Source organism: Adiantum capillus-veneris, chromosome 1 (genome assembly GCF_014529385.1).
Source record: "Adiantum capillus-veneris isolate H3 chromosome 1, ASM1452938v2, whole genome shotgun sequence".
Lineage (NCBI taxonomy): Eukaryota > Viridiplantae > Streptophyta > Polypodiopsida > Polypodiales > Pteridaceae > Adiantum > Adiantum capillus-veneris.
Window position 1 is genome coordinate 75,124,722 of NC_140931.1, and position 16,334 is coordinate 75,141,055.

Consider the following 16,334-nt stretch of genomic DNA (forward strand, 5'->3'; position numbering starts at 1 on the left):
GCCTGCATAATCTTGGGATGTGTTTTTGGCGTACTGTGTTTGCGTCTATTGTACTGACGCCGCTCGCTTCCTTAAGCGCCGTCTCTTTCCTCTCGACTCCATACAATCACACAAAGAATCGCCCACTACACAGACACATACACACCCCACCCACATACACGCGCGCGTCGCACAGCTCAATACAGACACAACCCTTCTCTCTTCTGCATCATCTCATGCAAGCGTCCTTTTGTGGGTATGAGCGCTGGAGCTTGCTGATTGCTGCGAACCAAGGTCGGGGAAAGCAACAAGTAGAAGAGTACGCTTCTCCCATTTCTAAGCTTTTCAACACCATCGCCAGGAGCTTCATTTCCTACACACACACGCGCGCGCGCGCAGACAACGATTTTGCTTCTCTCTTTCGTTCAAAGAGTGCGCAAGCAAGGAACGATCGGCATTGCGGCGCGATGCAGATTTCTGCCGACTCGCTTCCGCAACCCTGCATTGATGATCCATGCGTTTTCTAACTCGAAATTAAGGTAAGCAGCTTGTGAGGAAAGAACAAATAGCTTTGCCCTCTCTGCGTTCTTTATAAAATTCAAACGCTTCCATTCCGCGCAACACAGAGTGGGGTGTCGTTACATAGGATAGAAGAACTCTCTCCTTTTCTCGTTAGCACTTTGCTTTACCAAGCAAGCGACCTTTCCTTTCTGTCCTGCTTACCATGTGTTGATTGCACATTCTCTCTCTCTCTCTCTCTCTCTCTCTCTCTCTCTCTCTCTCTCTCTCTCTCATGCACTCACAGCACAATCTTTCTCTGCATTTTTCTATGATGATTTCCTCTGCTTTTTATGTAGAACATGCGGCTTTTGCTCACCTCTGCTCTACTCCTCCAGGCTTGTTTGCGAACCCAGCATCCTCCTTATTGGCCTCAATAATGAAAGAGATATATGGGAACCCTGTCTTCAAGGTGGACATGGCGGCACTGGAAGAGCAATTTGAGCAGGTGAGCTTTGATTGCGGAAGCTCCACAGTTAGCAGAGATGGACTTAGCTCACTGGAGGCTCTTAGTCTCAGCTTCGGAGAGCTTCGGAGTGAAGTGGGCAGCAGTGTATTGCAAGATGAAGAAGAGGATGGGTCTAGTAGTACGTTGAGTGCAGATGGATCATCACCATGGGCGCCCATTACATCCAAGTGCTTGCAAATGCCCTCTCAAGACCTCGTGTCGAAGCCCGCATGGGATGCCAAAGGCAAATCAGAGCTCTCAGGTACTTCAGAGTATTCGATTGTCTAAGACACGATCGATTGCTATTGCAAGGCATGCATTGCTGTTTAAAACTCACAGGACCAGGCATGTGCAATGGGGGTGCTTGCGCAAGTGTGCATGTATTTCACATGCATCAAATTGCCCTTGCTTTGATCTCCTGGTTTAACATTCATGAAAATTTTATGCTTTTCTTGTTGTGCAAAGGATTTCTACCTTTTAATTACTCGATTTTACCTTTCCTTCTCACTCTGCATGTGCAGAACTTGATATGATGAAAGAAAAATTCTCCAAGCTGCTCCTTGGCGAAGACATGTCGGGTGGTGCGAAGGGTGTTTCGTCAGCGCTTGCCATATCAAATGCAATTACCAATCTTTCAGGTACGCATTTGGAACTAGATGTCCCTTTCAATTTACATTCAATGCCTACCATGTTGGAACAACCCCAAGTTGAATCTCGTATTCTCTGCCAGCCTCTGTGTTTGGGGAGCTCTGGAGGCTTGAGCCTCTCCCCGAAGAACGGAAAGCTCTGTGGAGAAGGGAAATGGAATGGCTTGTATCAGTTGCAGATCACATTGTAGAGCTTGTTCCATCTTGGCAAACCTTACCAGATGGCAGCAAATTTGAGGTGAGCGGTGTCATGTTCAATACATGCTGGCTGGTTTTCTTTAATTTGTGATGATCTCATTTGCTATTTTGCTTATGCCACACTCTAGGTTATGGTTAGTAGACAACGATCAGACCTTCATCTTAATCTTCCTGCACTGAGGAAGCTCGATACAATGCTGCTGGTATGCACTGTTTAAGTCCTCATCAATGGTGGCTTCATGTATAATTCAAAGTGTAGCCTCATGTATAGTCCAAAGTGTAGCCCTTGACCGGACGTTTATATGTATCCTCTTTGCAGGAGACGTTAGACAGCTTTGTTGAGACAGAGTTTTGGTATGTTGATCAAGGGATATTGATGGCTGAGGATAGTAATCAAGTGCCTTTACAGAGGCAAGAGGAGAAGTGGTGGCTACCAACGCCTAAAGTCCCTATGAACGGTCTCTCTGAAGACGGGAAGAAGCGGTTGCAACATCAGCGAGAGTGTATCAATCAAGTGCTAAAGGCTGCGGTGGCTATCAACACACAAGTCTTAGCTGAGATGGAGATTCCCGATGTATACTGGGATGCACTACCTAAGGTAGTTCTGATTTCAAAGACGAATACACACATACCTTACTTGGATTAAGGAAGGAATTAACTCATTAATGTGCTTTCTGGTGGTTTTCTTGGAAAAGAGTGCAAAGGCCAGCCTTGGTGAAACCTTGTACAGACATATCACCATGGAGTACTTTTCTGTGGAGGTTCTTTTGAGCATGCTTGACTTGTCAAGTGAACATAAAGCCTTGGATTTGGCAAATAGGATCGAGGCAGCAGTTCATGTGTGGAGGCGTCGGCGGCATCCTAGAAACCTATCAAGGTCTCAGAGAGACAACAACAACAGGCAGAATGGCAGGAACTGGGGCCTTGTGAAAGAGATGGTATCTGATGTTGAGAGGAGAGACCTTTTCGCAAGTCGTGCAGAGGGTGTTTTGGTAGGATTGCGGCAGAAATTTCCGAGTTTACGCCAATCCTTTCTTGACACAACAAAGATTCAGCACAACAGGGTAAACGCACATCATCTCTTACCATGCTTATATATGCAAAAAGGCTCTTCATTGAAGGTTATTTTGTTGTCTCTGCGCTCATGTGTGCCCTTTTGCAGGATGTTGGCCAATCCATTTTAGAGAGCTACTCTCGCGTAATGGAAAGCTTGGCGTTCAGCATCATCTCACGGATTGAAGATGTCCTATATGTGGACGATCTTGCGAGGCGTGCCTTACCACCAGCACCGCCAGCTGTGAAAACAAGGATTCCATCTCAGAGGCGAGGATTTTCACTCAATCTTTCTGTGCATACGCCATATGTGACTCCATTTACGACGCCGAGTGTATCTCCGACACCGTCGCCAAGCCCAAGAAGGACACCCAACTCGCCATTCCAACCTGGTCATGATGCTCAAGGCATGTCAGAGCTTATGGGGTATGCATATGAGTATGTGAGTGTGGAGGATGCAGAGTTTAGGTGACAAAAATGGAGGGGGTTGTGATGTATAGTTTCGACATGTCGGAAGGGAACCATAGCGAACAGGGGGCATGAAGAAGGTTACATGCTCAATTGAAGCAGGATGTGGCTGCTTTACATGCATAGCTGCCATTTCATGCAGGGCTCCCCACTGCTCTGGATCCTTCTTACCCTCAATTTTCTCCGTACCTTAATGCATCTTAATGGCCAAATGCTGCCATTTCGTTATGTGGGTTTCAACGCAAAGTTGTACCCACCAAATTTCTCTTCTTTGTGCAGAGGCAAATTGCATTTGCATGTTTTTGGCATTCTCGTGCTTGTACATGTATATCTTATGTCTGCTTGGGAGTTTTGCTCAATAGGAAAAGGCTATGCTCTCAAAGAATTTTGTCTCTAGGGGAACAATCAATTTTCTAAGGAGAGGTAAATGGGAATAGCTTTTCGATCACAAGATTGGTCATTCTGTTTCCCTCTCGAGTAAAAGGTCTTGAGTTCAAAACTCATCGGTAACATCTATGATGTCTCTTGGGAACCTTAAAATTTCTCCTCCTCCTCGACAAATTTGGGAGGTGTACATGCTCGTGCACGCAGAGTTCAGATTTTATGTAGGATAGAAGAGCTGGTGCAGGGGATCTTAAATTGTATGGACCATTTAAGGAAAATTTGAATCTTCTAAGTGCAATCTCCTATAATACTCCACTATTTTGAATCAATTATGTCAAAAGATAATTGATGTGAAACTCTTCAAACATCAAGTATGCAAATAATGAGAAATATATGATGGATTTATTTAATCCTTGTCCTAGTTTTGCTACCGGTCCGTTTATTGGCTTCTTTACCCTACGACAAAGTGAATAAATTACATCTTGTAAAAAGCAATCATACCTTTTGACAAAGGAACTTTCTTTGGAGAGTGTACACTTCTTACATTGAGTGAGTATTTCTCCATGCAATCTATCAACTTTGTGTAATTGGAAAAAATTGAGAAAGCCAAGATTGATGAGTGAAAAAACCATGAAGTGCGGAACTTGGAGAAAGATGATTTTGTTAAACAACATTTGCCTGCACAAAACACAAAAAGCATGGCACTTTTTGTACCCATTATTATAGCATGACATGCTTAGCAAAGGAAGGAAATGATGCCTTGCAAGAACGTAATGTGGTTCACATGTTGATAGTCCCTTGACCATCCCTTTATAAGCAAAAGTCAGAATGGATGGGAGAGGTTTCAAGTGTCTTGAAAGGTATTGTATTACTGGGTTTCTTTCACAACTACCCACCTTACCATTCCTTGAAAGCCATGGAAAATGACTCCGATTATCTCACAGTGGGTTAGAATTGCCAAATTTGCATCATATCAATTTGTCGCTAAGAAAGCCTTGCAAGCTGTTTGTGTAGCCATGCCCAAGTCTTGTGCTCTAAATTAACCGCTCCGTGGTTCAATTTTCTCTCGAGGGTCATGTGCCTTTGATATTTGAAAATGTCTATCGTTGCCTTACAATGTTGTGATGTGAAATGAAAAAATAGAAAAAGCTAGGTTACTTGTAACTACTGCAGATTTGGTGCAGTCTCTTGATCATAGTTGTGCAAGGTTTTGGAGTGCTTTTGGGCAGTCAAATGATAGTTGTGTGAGTGAGCTAATTTGGACCAGTTTCTTCCAAGTGCCCAAGCCTGATCTCTTCACATGACCAATTCCTTGTTAGAATGGGGGACGGAGATTAGATAGTGGATGCCCCCCAAAGTGCAACACAGAGCAAATATCTAATGAAGGGTTTGCCAAGTCAATGAAGTATATTTCAAGTCAAATATGGGATATGGCACACACTTTCACAGGTGATACATGATGCTAATGGTGGTTTGTGATTTGAATGACCTTGGTTTCTTTGCCATAGTGGACATTACAAAGCCAAGTTCACTGAAAGAAGGGGCTCTATGAAAAGTATGTCAATGCTTTTGTGGGGTCCATTATATTGGCAGTATTCTACAAGTTTGAATATTGAAGGTGAAAACAATTGCCAAGGAGATTCCAATGGCCTCTAACTATGACCACAAAGCCCTATAAAGTAAGCTCCTTTGCAAGTGTAATTGTACAACTTGGATGTGAGTCCTCCCAAATCCATGAGGAAGCATATCAATACTTAAGGACTAGAAACCACATTGAATTGGAGGATATGGCCATTGTATTGCCCTCCCTTTTTAATGGCTAGGTTTTTAGGCTTCTATTCTTCAATGATTACTAGCAGTAGATTGAACATCACCAATTAGAAGGAGAGTTTCTGAGTCGTGTGTTGGACCAATAGGAGCATTGGATCTTCTATTGGTTTTGGAAATATGTCTTCCTTTGAGGCTTTGACTTGACCTGTTCCCAAAGGAAAATAGAAGCTTGGACAAAAGGGTGGTCAAAATTGTCGAGTGAGGAGCCGCAAACACTACAATTTTTAGCATGTGAGAGTTCCCTACCCAAGGACAAGTCCTTTATGGAAGAGCAAGCCTAGTGATACCTATGGAGACATCCCTTTCCCTTTGTTCATATTATGGAAGTGATTTTCCACGTTCAAACTCCTTTGGATTGAAGGTCTTCCTTTTGCCTTCATCTTCTCCCTAATTCTATATCTTTCACTCTTGAGTTCTTAGTTAGGAAAGTCTCTGCATAATCAGAAGATTTGGTATATCTATTGAATCTATGATCACATATATACATTTGACAACAAAATATGAGGTGGATTTCAACAACCATCACCGAAGAAATTTTGAGAATCATGCAATAGAGTAGGAGAAAGAAAGGTCCACAAATATCCCATCCTTGTCATGATAGAAAGAAAGACTTTTTGATACTAGCCATGGCGCAAGCAAGAGAGTTAGGATATGCAACGAACTTTGGAACAAATGCTCCACTATTGCTGCCCTCCTTGGCCACCAAAGCCACCCACTCTTCTCTTCCACCCTCTCCTCCTCTTCTCCTCCTCCACCACCTCCAGTTATCTGCTTTCATCCTCCCTATCCATCACCCACTACTCTCCTCCTCTTGCCCTCCCCCTACCTCCACATTTGTTTTTCACCCTCTCTCTCTCTCTCTCTCTCTCTCTCTCTCTCTCTCTCTCTCCCCTTAACTTGCAACCACTACATATCTCTCCTACTCTCTCCCTCCCCTTACCTCCATGTCTCTTTCTCACTCACTTCTTTTCTCTCTCGTACCCATTCTTTCTCTCCCTTCACTTGTGCAATTCTCTCTCTCTCTCTCTCTCTCTCTCTCTCTCTCTCTCTCTCTCTCTCTCACACACACACACACACACACACACACACACACACACACACACACACACAGACATTGGGGCAAAGGAGAAGAGTTCCATCGACTATGGGCATTGTGCTCACTGCAAGCTCAAGAGTGTGAGTATCACACAGTACTAGAGCGCTCAGTTCTTTTTCACATCCAAACTTGCTTCCCACACACCTTGAGCCATGACTTGGACAATAATTACACTAAAACTTTTAAAATTTTGCTAGTTTTCTTCACAAGGTAAGCTTGGAATCTAGTCGGGATTTGGCAATTTTAATCGACCAAAAATACATTAGACCTTGGTTTCTTACAAACATTAGGTGTGTGTGTGTGTGTGTGTGTGTGTGTGTGTGTGTGTGTGTGTGTGTGAGAGAGAGAGAGAGAGAGAGAGAGAGAGAGAGAGAGTGCAAAGTCTATTCTCACTTTCCATTCAGCATTAGGGAAAGTGAGCTTTACTTTTTTTTTTTTAAATGGAAGATTTTGAGCATATGACTAGCACCTTGTCGGCGATACACACTATTGCAACCATTCAGCTTAGCTCCCACTCCCTTCGATGCAAGACGAGGCACTGCAGCAATTGAGAAGAGTCACATAGGCTATGCACATCATGCTCACTTCGAGTTCGAGAGTATAAGAACCACACACTACTAGAGTGCTCAACGTTTGCTCACATTTGAACTTGCTTCCCTCATGCTTTCATAACTTGGACCTACACACACACACACACACACACACACACACACACACACACACACACACACACACACACTCACCAATGTATTCTAGGTTCGAAGGAATCTAATGGGTCGCGCTTCATACATTACACCATCTGTATTGTCCCCAACTACAAAACCATATTCTTTGCTAGAAAAGAAAACCATACTCACCCTTGTATGCTTGAGTCTATTTCCTTGTCGACGATACGCACTATCATAGCCGTTCGCTTAGCTCCCACTCCCTTCGATGCGAGACAGGATAGTGGGGCAATGGGACAATGAAAAGAGTCACATCGACTATGCACACTATGCTCACTGCAAGTTCGAGAGTATGAGAACCACACGCTACTAGAGTGCTCAATGTTTACTCACATTTGAACTTGATTCCCTCACACTTTCAACCATGACTTAAACCTACACACTTTCCTCTCCCAGCCATACTATGGGCTCTCCATGTGATTCTCATCACTATGATCTTGGAGCATTGAGAATCACTTATCAACCCCATATAAAGTACATCACATGTATCTCTGGTCCCATTATCATAGGTTACTTGTTGGAATTAGGGTTTCAAGAAAACACACAGAGCTTGGAGAAGACAAAGAAGCTCAAGGCCCACAAAGAGAGTGTATTACTTAGTGTGCAATGGAAAGATAAGTTAGCCCTAGAGTAATGGGCTTATATACAATGCACGAGGGAAAAAAATCTTCTAGTGAGGGAAAAAAAGCCCCGGCGGTCCTAAGCATGTTCACACACATCACTACCACATGTATATGGTAACAAATCCCCCATGGGAGTGATGCGGTGAACGTGAGCTGGCACATAGAGTATAGGGAAGCGCCATGCCCTGCGAGGACATGATAATTCCACAAAGGGGAATAAGCCCAAAGCTTTGTGGAAAGCTTTGAACTTCTCACGAGAAAATGCCTTTGTGAAAATATTTGCAAGCCTGTCCTATGTTGGCAAGCTGATCTCTCCTGCTGAGAGCGTCTCCCTGACATAGTGGTAATGCACCTCAATGTGCTTTGTGGAAGCATGAAAAATTGGGTTTCCCGCAACTGCCAATGCGCTCTTACTGTCAGTGTAAATAGTGTTAGCAGTGTCTTTCCCAACACCCAAACATCTATAAGGCGTTTGAGCGATACACACTCAACCGTAGCTGTGAAGACTGCCCTGTACTGAGCCTCACAACTAGAACTTTCTAGAGTAGGTTGCTTCTTGCTCAACCATGATATGCATGAATTGCCGAGCATGAAACAAAAACCACTTGTGGACACTCGTGTGTCAAAACAACCAGCCCAATATGAGTCCAAAAAAGCGTGTAAATCTGGCGGCAGTGATCCCTCGTTGGGATAAAACAAGCCAAGATGTAAAGTGCCACTCAAGAAACAAAAAATCCTCTTGATAGCCTACCAATGCTTAGACCTTGGGCTATGCATAAATCTTTTAACCTGTGAGACTGCAAACTGAATATTCGATCTCGTGTTGCGTACATAAGTAAGGCAACCAACATCAGTTTGGTAAAGAGTGACATTAGCAGGATCACCATCATCATGAAGATTCAATTTCAAACATGTTTCCATGGGAGTGGAAATAGGATTGCAATCCTCAAGTCCAAACTTACATAGCAATGTCTCTATGTAACTTGTCTGACACAAGGCACTACCACCATCACACTGCTTAAACTGTATACCCAAGTAATGATGCAACATCCCCAAATTAAAGTCTTGAAAGTAGCATTCAAATCAGCCTTCAATTCAACAATAGGCTGATGATCTGTAACATTTTCAAAACCCCCATAGGCTGTACATTTGCCTCATTGGAATTTACATTTGAACTTTCACCACTAAAAAGAGGCAACAAAGTGTCATGAATGTCATGTGAGCTTACATTATTGTCTCTAGTACATGACAATAAGGGCTGAACAAAATTTTCCACAAACACAACATCGCATGAGACCAAGATACGCTTTGTTTGTGGATGATAAAACCTGTAACCTTTGCTTTCAGCACTATAACCAACAAAAATACATTTGACAACCTTATCATCCAATTTTTTTGCGTTGCATTTGTAGCACCGAAGCATATTCCAACCAGCCAAATAGAAGGCTTTCGATCATGCCATGCTTCATATGGAGTCTCCACTGCAAAGATTTTGTAGAACACCTGTTAAGTACATAAGTGGCACACATGATGGCCTCAAGCCAAAAACAATGCGGCAAAGCTTGAATTTTGACCATACCATGTGCCATTTCTGTAAGGGACCTATTTTTCCTCTCAACAATACCATTTTGTCAAGATCTATATGGCAATGTACATTGGTGTTTTATCCCATGACTATCCAGAAGTGCATTAAACTCATGAGACATATACTCTCCCCCTCGATTTGAACGGAGGGTGCCCGTGGTACATTTCGAGACATTTTCAACCATAGACAGAAATTGCTTGAAGCACATAAACACTTCGGACATGGCTTTAAGCTGTGTATAGCGGATACACCCATGCATGCCTCAAGTAATCATCAATGAAAGTCACAAAGTAAAGGTAATTTCCCAAGGATGGAGTTTTCATGGGCCCACAAACATCACTATGCACAAGCTGTAACCTGCATGTGGCCCTAACTAAACCATCCTTTGGAAACTTCGAACACTCCATCTTACCCAAAATACAACCTTCACAACATGTTTGACAGGTGCTTCAAGAGGTGGCAAAGAAGCAACCATATTAGATTTTTGCAAACGCAACAAACTGGCAAAGTTTAGATGCCCTAAACGTGCATGCCAAAGTTTTGCATATGAAATAGCATGAGAATCCACAAAAGTATTTGGAAATTTTTGCCCTCAGGATTGTCATACAAAGTGAACTTACGTAGCCCATGACATAAATGCCAAATGCAACAATTTTATCATCAAAACTGAGATCATGTACTGTACATTTGTCATTCACAAATTTGACTACAAGACCAAGTCTAGCAAGTGCATATACAGACAAAAAATTATTCTTGATCCTAGGTACATACAATGCATCAACAAGTGTGAAAAAACTACCATTTGCAGCAGTAAGCACAATCTTTCCAACTCCCTGAACCAGATAAGAGGCGTTGTTGGCACAAGTGGCTGAATTCCCATGAGAGACAGACTTAAGAGAGGTAAACAAATCACGATGTGAGGTAATGTGCTTTGTAGCACCAAAATCAAAATACCTCAGATGTGAATCTGCAGCAACTGACATGCATGCATCATAGACAACAGGATCATAAGTACACTCTACACTAAAAGCCCACTCTGCATCTACATCAGCATCACAGTCTCCTTTAATAGAAGACTCTATAATAGTTGTGCTTGTATTGGCCTCTTTCGTCTTAGCCTCTTTTGCCTTCAATCTCAAACACTGCCCGATCAAGTGATCATTAGCTTTACAATGATGGCAACATATACGAATTGTTGCCATTAGAAGCATTCGGAACTTGTGATTTACCACTTGCAAAAGAACCATGAGAAGTGGTTATATTGTTGTTACCAGCTTTTCTTTGACAGAAACAAAAGCACCTTCAACTGCACGCTATTTAGCCCTGTTTAAAAAAAAAAAAAGTGACTCTTGCAATAGTAATGTGCATAATGCATCAAACTTGACAACTTCAAGATTTCCTTGGGTCATAAGCCTCCAAGTACAAGCAAAAGTCTGGTAAGAATCTGGCAAAGCATCAAGAACAATCTGGACAAGGGAACTGTGAGAAATGGCTTCGCCTGCAAAAATAAGTTGCTCATTTATATCCTTGACACCATCAAGGAAAGTGTCCATTTCATCTTCCTCATGCATAATCTTTGACTCTAGCTCTTTACCTAGCAATACAATTTTAGCATCATTATGACTTGCATAAAGACCAGCTAGAATATACCAAGCCCGCAAAAACAATTTGCTCATTAATATCCTTGACATTAGCAAGGAAAGTGTCCATCTCATCTTCCTCATGCATAATCTTCAACTCTAGCTCTTTGCAATTTTTGCATCATTGTGACTTGCATAAAGACTAGCCAGAATATCCCAAGCGTGTTTTGTAGATTTTGCTAAACGAATATGAGGAGTAATAGTGCGCTTTATAGACAATGCGATCAATGCATGAGCGTGTGCATATTTTACATCCAAACATGCCTAGACAGAATAGCTCTCGCAACAACAATCCTGCCATCAAAACCTGCAACATCCTCAACATCGCCTACATCCTCAAAACCAGGACGTACATCAATACCATGCACAATATTCCAAGCACCCTTTGACACAAGAACATGAGCCCACATAGGTTAATTGTCCCCATCCAATCTGTCCTCAACAGTAAACATCTTGAATACATCTGTGTTGTTGTCAGCCATGGAGAATGTCTATACTTGTTGTGAAAACAACTCGAAAAGAGGAGAAACGAAGTGAGATCAACAGGTGCTATATAGCACAACCCGTAGAAGGTTGTAAGGGACCTGTTATGCAGAAAAGGCACTAACAAAATTTTTGTACAAAATGATGAAATTGTATGTACAACACTGCCTGTAGTGGAAACGGAGACCGAAATGAGACCAAATGAAAATTCTGAGCAAACAAAACTACACGAGATGTCCCAACATATTTGTCAACATGCTGACGCTCGCCAAAGCTCACAGAAATTGGAGAAAGTGAGAAGAGTTGTTGGGCAAAAGAAAAAATGAGACACCTCTATAGCTTTATAGCCCAAGAGCGTTAAAACTTCAATCTCAACACCAAAAAGTATACCAAAACCACTCTTAGTAAACCCAACAAAAGGCATATTCTCCCTTGGGAATTTACAAGCACGGGCCCACCCAAAGGACCATCGCACAGAGGAACAAAACCTTGTCAAAGCACGAATGTACAGCACATGCCGACCAATGCATATGAAGATAAGGGCCTCCCCTTTCACAATTGAACATCACAAAACCACAATTTCAACATCAACTCCACAATTTATAGATACATGCCCACCCAATCTATCTGCACACAATTTGCCACTGGGCTGCCATAGCCATAACATTGGAGAGAACTAGTCGTAACCTGAAGAGCACAACTCCAATTGGGGCACCTTAAAGCTTGGAAGAAAGCTTGAAAAATGACTTGCGAGAAATTTGAAGATGATCAAAATTGACGTGAACAAAGAGCTAACTCGGTACCACTACACATAGAGAAGGCAAGGCGAGGGCAAAAACTGCATCAGAAACCATCAAGGAGGCACAACGAGCTAAAACCTGCAAGTTTCTAGAATTTGGCTGCATTTTTAAAAATTTTACATGAGTTTAAGTTATATACAAGTGGCACTTCAAAAAACTCGCTAACGGGCACTTATTGTAACCCGATAGCTAGCGCTACACCAGCGACTTGCAGTATGTGCTTGCTAAAGAAATCCAAAAACCCCACAAAAATAAAGCCCACACACACTTTTGACATCGGGTGCCATGTCCATATGTACAAATTTACAAAAAAGAGGTTCTCAAAATGCCGCAATAGCGTGTGCGGGAGCTGCTGGTGATTAAGCTCGAGAGGACGCAACCTGCTCCGATACCAATTGTTGGAATTAGGGTTGCAAGAAAATACACACAGCTTGAAAAATGGAGAGAGAGAGAGAGAGAGAGAGAGAGAGAGAGAGAGAGAGAGAGAGAGAGAGAGAGAGAGAGAGAGAGAGAGAGAGAGAGAGAGAGAGAGAGAGAGAGAGAGAGAGAGAGAGAGAGAGAGAGAGAGAGAGAGAGAGAGAGATGTTACCTAAGAAAATTAGGGAGAGAGATGGATAGATAGAGACGATGCTACCTAAGGTAGATACATACAAAGATGCACAGAGAGAGATATGTTACCTAAGAAAATTAGGGAGAGAGATGGATAGATAGAGACGATGCTACCTAAGGTAGATACTTACAAAGATGCAGAGAGAGAGAGAGAGAGAGAGAGAGAGAGAGAGAGAGAGAGAGAGAGAGAGAGAGAGAGAGAGAGAGAGAGAGAGAGAGAGAGAGAGAGAGAGAGAGAGAGAGGGGGGGGGGGGGGGGGGGGGGGGGGGGGGGGGCGGAGGAGAGGAAAGGAAAAGAAATAAAGAGAGATTGTGTGAGAGATGGGGAGGGAGAGGGGGTGGTTGGAAGTTAAGAGAAGAGGGGGGTTGGAAGTTGGTGGTGCAACATGGAAGAGTAAGCGGGGTTGTTGTGGCTCAAAAGAGCACCACTTGCCGCTGGTGCTAGAGGCAGCAATGGGTGGCATTTGGTGGTAGTGAGCGGTAGGGGTTGAGGGGGGGGGGGGGAGCTTGCTCCAAATCCACCCCCCAAGCTTGAAGAGGTCCATCGAGGACGTCTTGCTATAGTATTTGTACATGCATAGAAAGCTTCATCTTGATCTTGAGAGGTCTACTCTCCCTGTGCGTGTAGCAAATTGTAAGTGGATCCTTCCTTGCACATATAATTAGGGTTTTCTTGTCATTGAATAAAGTGGTTATTGTCTATAGTAAGACTATGATTTTCATAGTGTTAAACCCTCAAGTGTACTAAAAAGAGAGCCAATCGAATGTTTGACAAACATTTTGAATGCATCTCATGGCTTGCAGGTCCTAAGTAGAAGAGTAAGTAGATTCTTTTGTAAAGATGTACTAGAAGTCACTATCCATTTTGGTCTACATAGTTCAACTCCTTGCACTTTTCTCTGACATTCTCTATTCCATCGACTATGGAAGATATTGATGTACACCTGAGGTCATTCTAGGTCACACTCTCTTGTCTCTACAATAGGTGTTAGGGTGGTAAAGCCCAATGTACCATGCCTGAGTGTTGGGCGGCCGGAGACTAACCGGGAACTAACACTGACCATTCATTCTACATTAAATAATTCGGACTCATAACCCTAACACCATTGTTTGGAGTCCACACAAATTTGTGTCTCCTCTCTTCTTCTCTCTTCTCCATTGTTGTACACACACACTCTCTCTCTCGCACGTGCACTTCAACTAGTATCAGAGCTCAGGGATTGGGAGCACCATTGGAGCTCAGCGGGGAGGCAGACGAAGAAGCAGCAAAAACTGCAGCACGTTTTTGCAGATTTGTTTTGGCCTACCAAAAATGTCTTCATTCAAGCCGATTCCCCACATTAACAACCGGTTTTTTGTCCTCTTCAACTTTGCAGAAGAAAGTTTTCTCAAAACCTTCACCAATTTTGAGATACGTTACTCAGACTACCTATAGGCCGTGAAGTATAAGCTGCATTTTTTTACAGATCTGTTTTGACTTGTAAAAACAGCTTATTTCATGTTTATTCCCGTGGCTCCCAATCGTTTTCGCGTGGTCTACAACTTTGCAGAAGGAATTTCTGCAAATTTTGCACGGTTTGAGAGATATTCAGTTCATACAACAGGGTGGTCTACCTTTGTCGGTTCTTCTGCGTACAGTTTTTCATTGCAGACTCTTTCTGCAATCTCTGTCAGATGCATAATTGATGTAAGTTCTTGAGGGTCTGTTAAATCAGACAAACCGCCGCAGCGGTTATAGAAAAGGGTTTCTGTGGTTGATGTAAGATCTTATGCGGTTTATGTATTGTGATGGAAATATGCAAAGCCTATTGTTGAGGGTCGTGGTAAGGTTTTTTTGAGCTGGGGGTTTCTCAAATGTGGGGATCTTTTCGGTGATATGGGTTTTGGAGCGAGCCCCCGACATCCCCATAGTTTCGACATCGACATAAGATGTATATTTATGCGGTTGGTTTAATATTGGTGTGCATCTGCTGACCCGCCATTGTTGGCATTGCTGTCATCTTTATGCCTATGCATTTGACAGTGTTCAATTGGTCAAAGACACTCTTCTAGAATTGGAGACAGTGATAGTGATAGTTCTTTGAGATTCTATCTTGCCAGTTTAGCCACTTTGATCAACGTTTCAGTCATTGTAAACATTTGTTTTGGTTCAGAAGTTAGTTTTCCAGGGGAGACTTTGTTGAAATTTTTTAGGTTTTCTATCATCTTCTTTAGTGTAGCGGAGCTATCACTTTTTTTCCTTGTCGAGTGATAGCTTCATCATCGGAGAACTCTTTGTTCAACATTGAGAAGTTGGATGTCACTAACTTCCCATTTTCGAAGGAACAAATTTACAATGTCTTAGTACAAAAGAAGCAGATCCGGCCGATAAAGATGAAGGGGATAAAGCTTGAGGATATGGATGAGTATGATTGGCAGGAGTTGGATGAGCTTGCCAGGTCCACCATCATGCTGACTTTGTCAAAGAATGTGTACTTCAATGTGAACATGGAAAAGACTAGCTATGAGCTGTGAAAGAAGTTATGTGACCTGTATGAGAAGCAAAGTGCAGCATCACAGGTTTATTGGCTGAAAAATTTAGTTGATTTGAAGATGGATGAGGGCACTCCCACGTGCAAACATTTCAATGAGTTCAACACAATTTTTAGTCAACTTTCTGCATAGGGAGTCAATTTTGACAATTTGGTCAAAGCAATGTTCTTGCTAGTTACGTTGCCAGAAAGTTGGGATACTTTTCACACAGCCATAAGTAACTCAGCACCTCTTGATGGTTTATGATGTGCTGATGTTGAGGGCAGTTTGCTTACTGAAGAGGTTAGAAGAAAGAATCTTGATACTTCTCATGGTACTAGCAATGCTCTCGTTGTTCGTGGTCGATCACAAGAAAAGGGAAAGCAGAATCAAAGAGGAGAATCTCATAGCAAATCATGTGGCCGAAAAGACATTGAGTGCTATCATTGTCACAAAAAGGGTTATATAAAGAAAGATTGTCGAAAGTGGAAACAAGAAAAAGGTAAAGACAAGAAGTAGGAAGAAGGAAAGACGAAGGAAAGCATTATAAAGATTGAAGAGATTAACAATGTTTTGTTGAAGTTTTTGATGGAGACATGTATCTCACATCTGCCATGGATTCAACATTTTTGGTTGCCACTGATGACTATGCTTTACAGGATTGGGTTATTGACTCAGGTGCATCGTTTCATGTGACT

The 16,334-nt window shown here is 42.5% G+C and overlaps 1 protein-coding gene across 1 annotated transcript; it reads left to right on the forward strand.

The window, feature by feature from the left end:
- The first annotated feature begins 379 nt into the window (after window positions 1–379).
- Window positions 380–4,101, forward strand: LOC147464985 (rop guanine nucleotide exchange factor 7-like). Its single transcript, XM_086517335.1, has 8 exons — window positions 380–518; window positions 876–1,247; window positions 1,507–1,623; window positions 1,716–1,870; window positions 1,959–2,033; window positions 2,150–2,428; window positions 2,526–2,894; window positions 2,993–4,101. The coding sequence occupies exons 2-8, from the start codon at window positions 917–919 to the stop codon at window positions 3,353–3,355; spliced, it is 1,689 nt and encodes a 562-aa protein (XP_086373461.1). The 5' UTR covers window positions 380–518; window positions 876–916; the 3' UTR covers window positions 3,356–4,101.
- The last annotated feature ends 12,233 nt before the right edge of the window (window positions 4,102–16,334 follow it).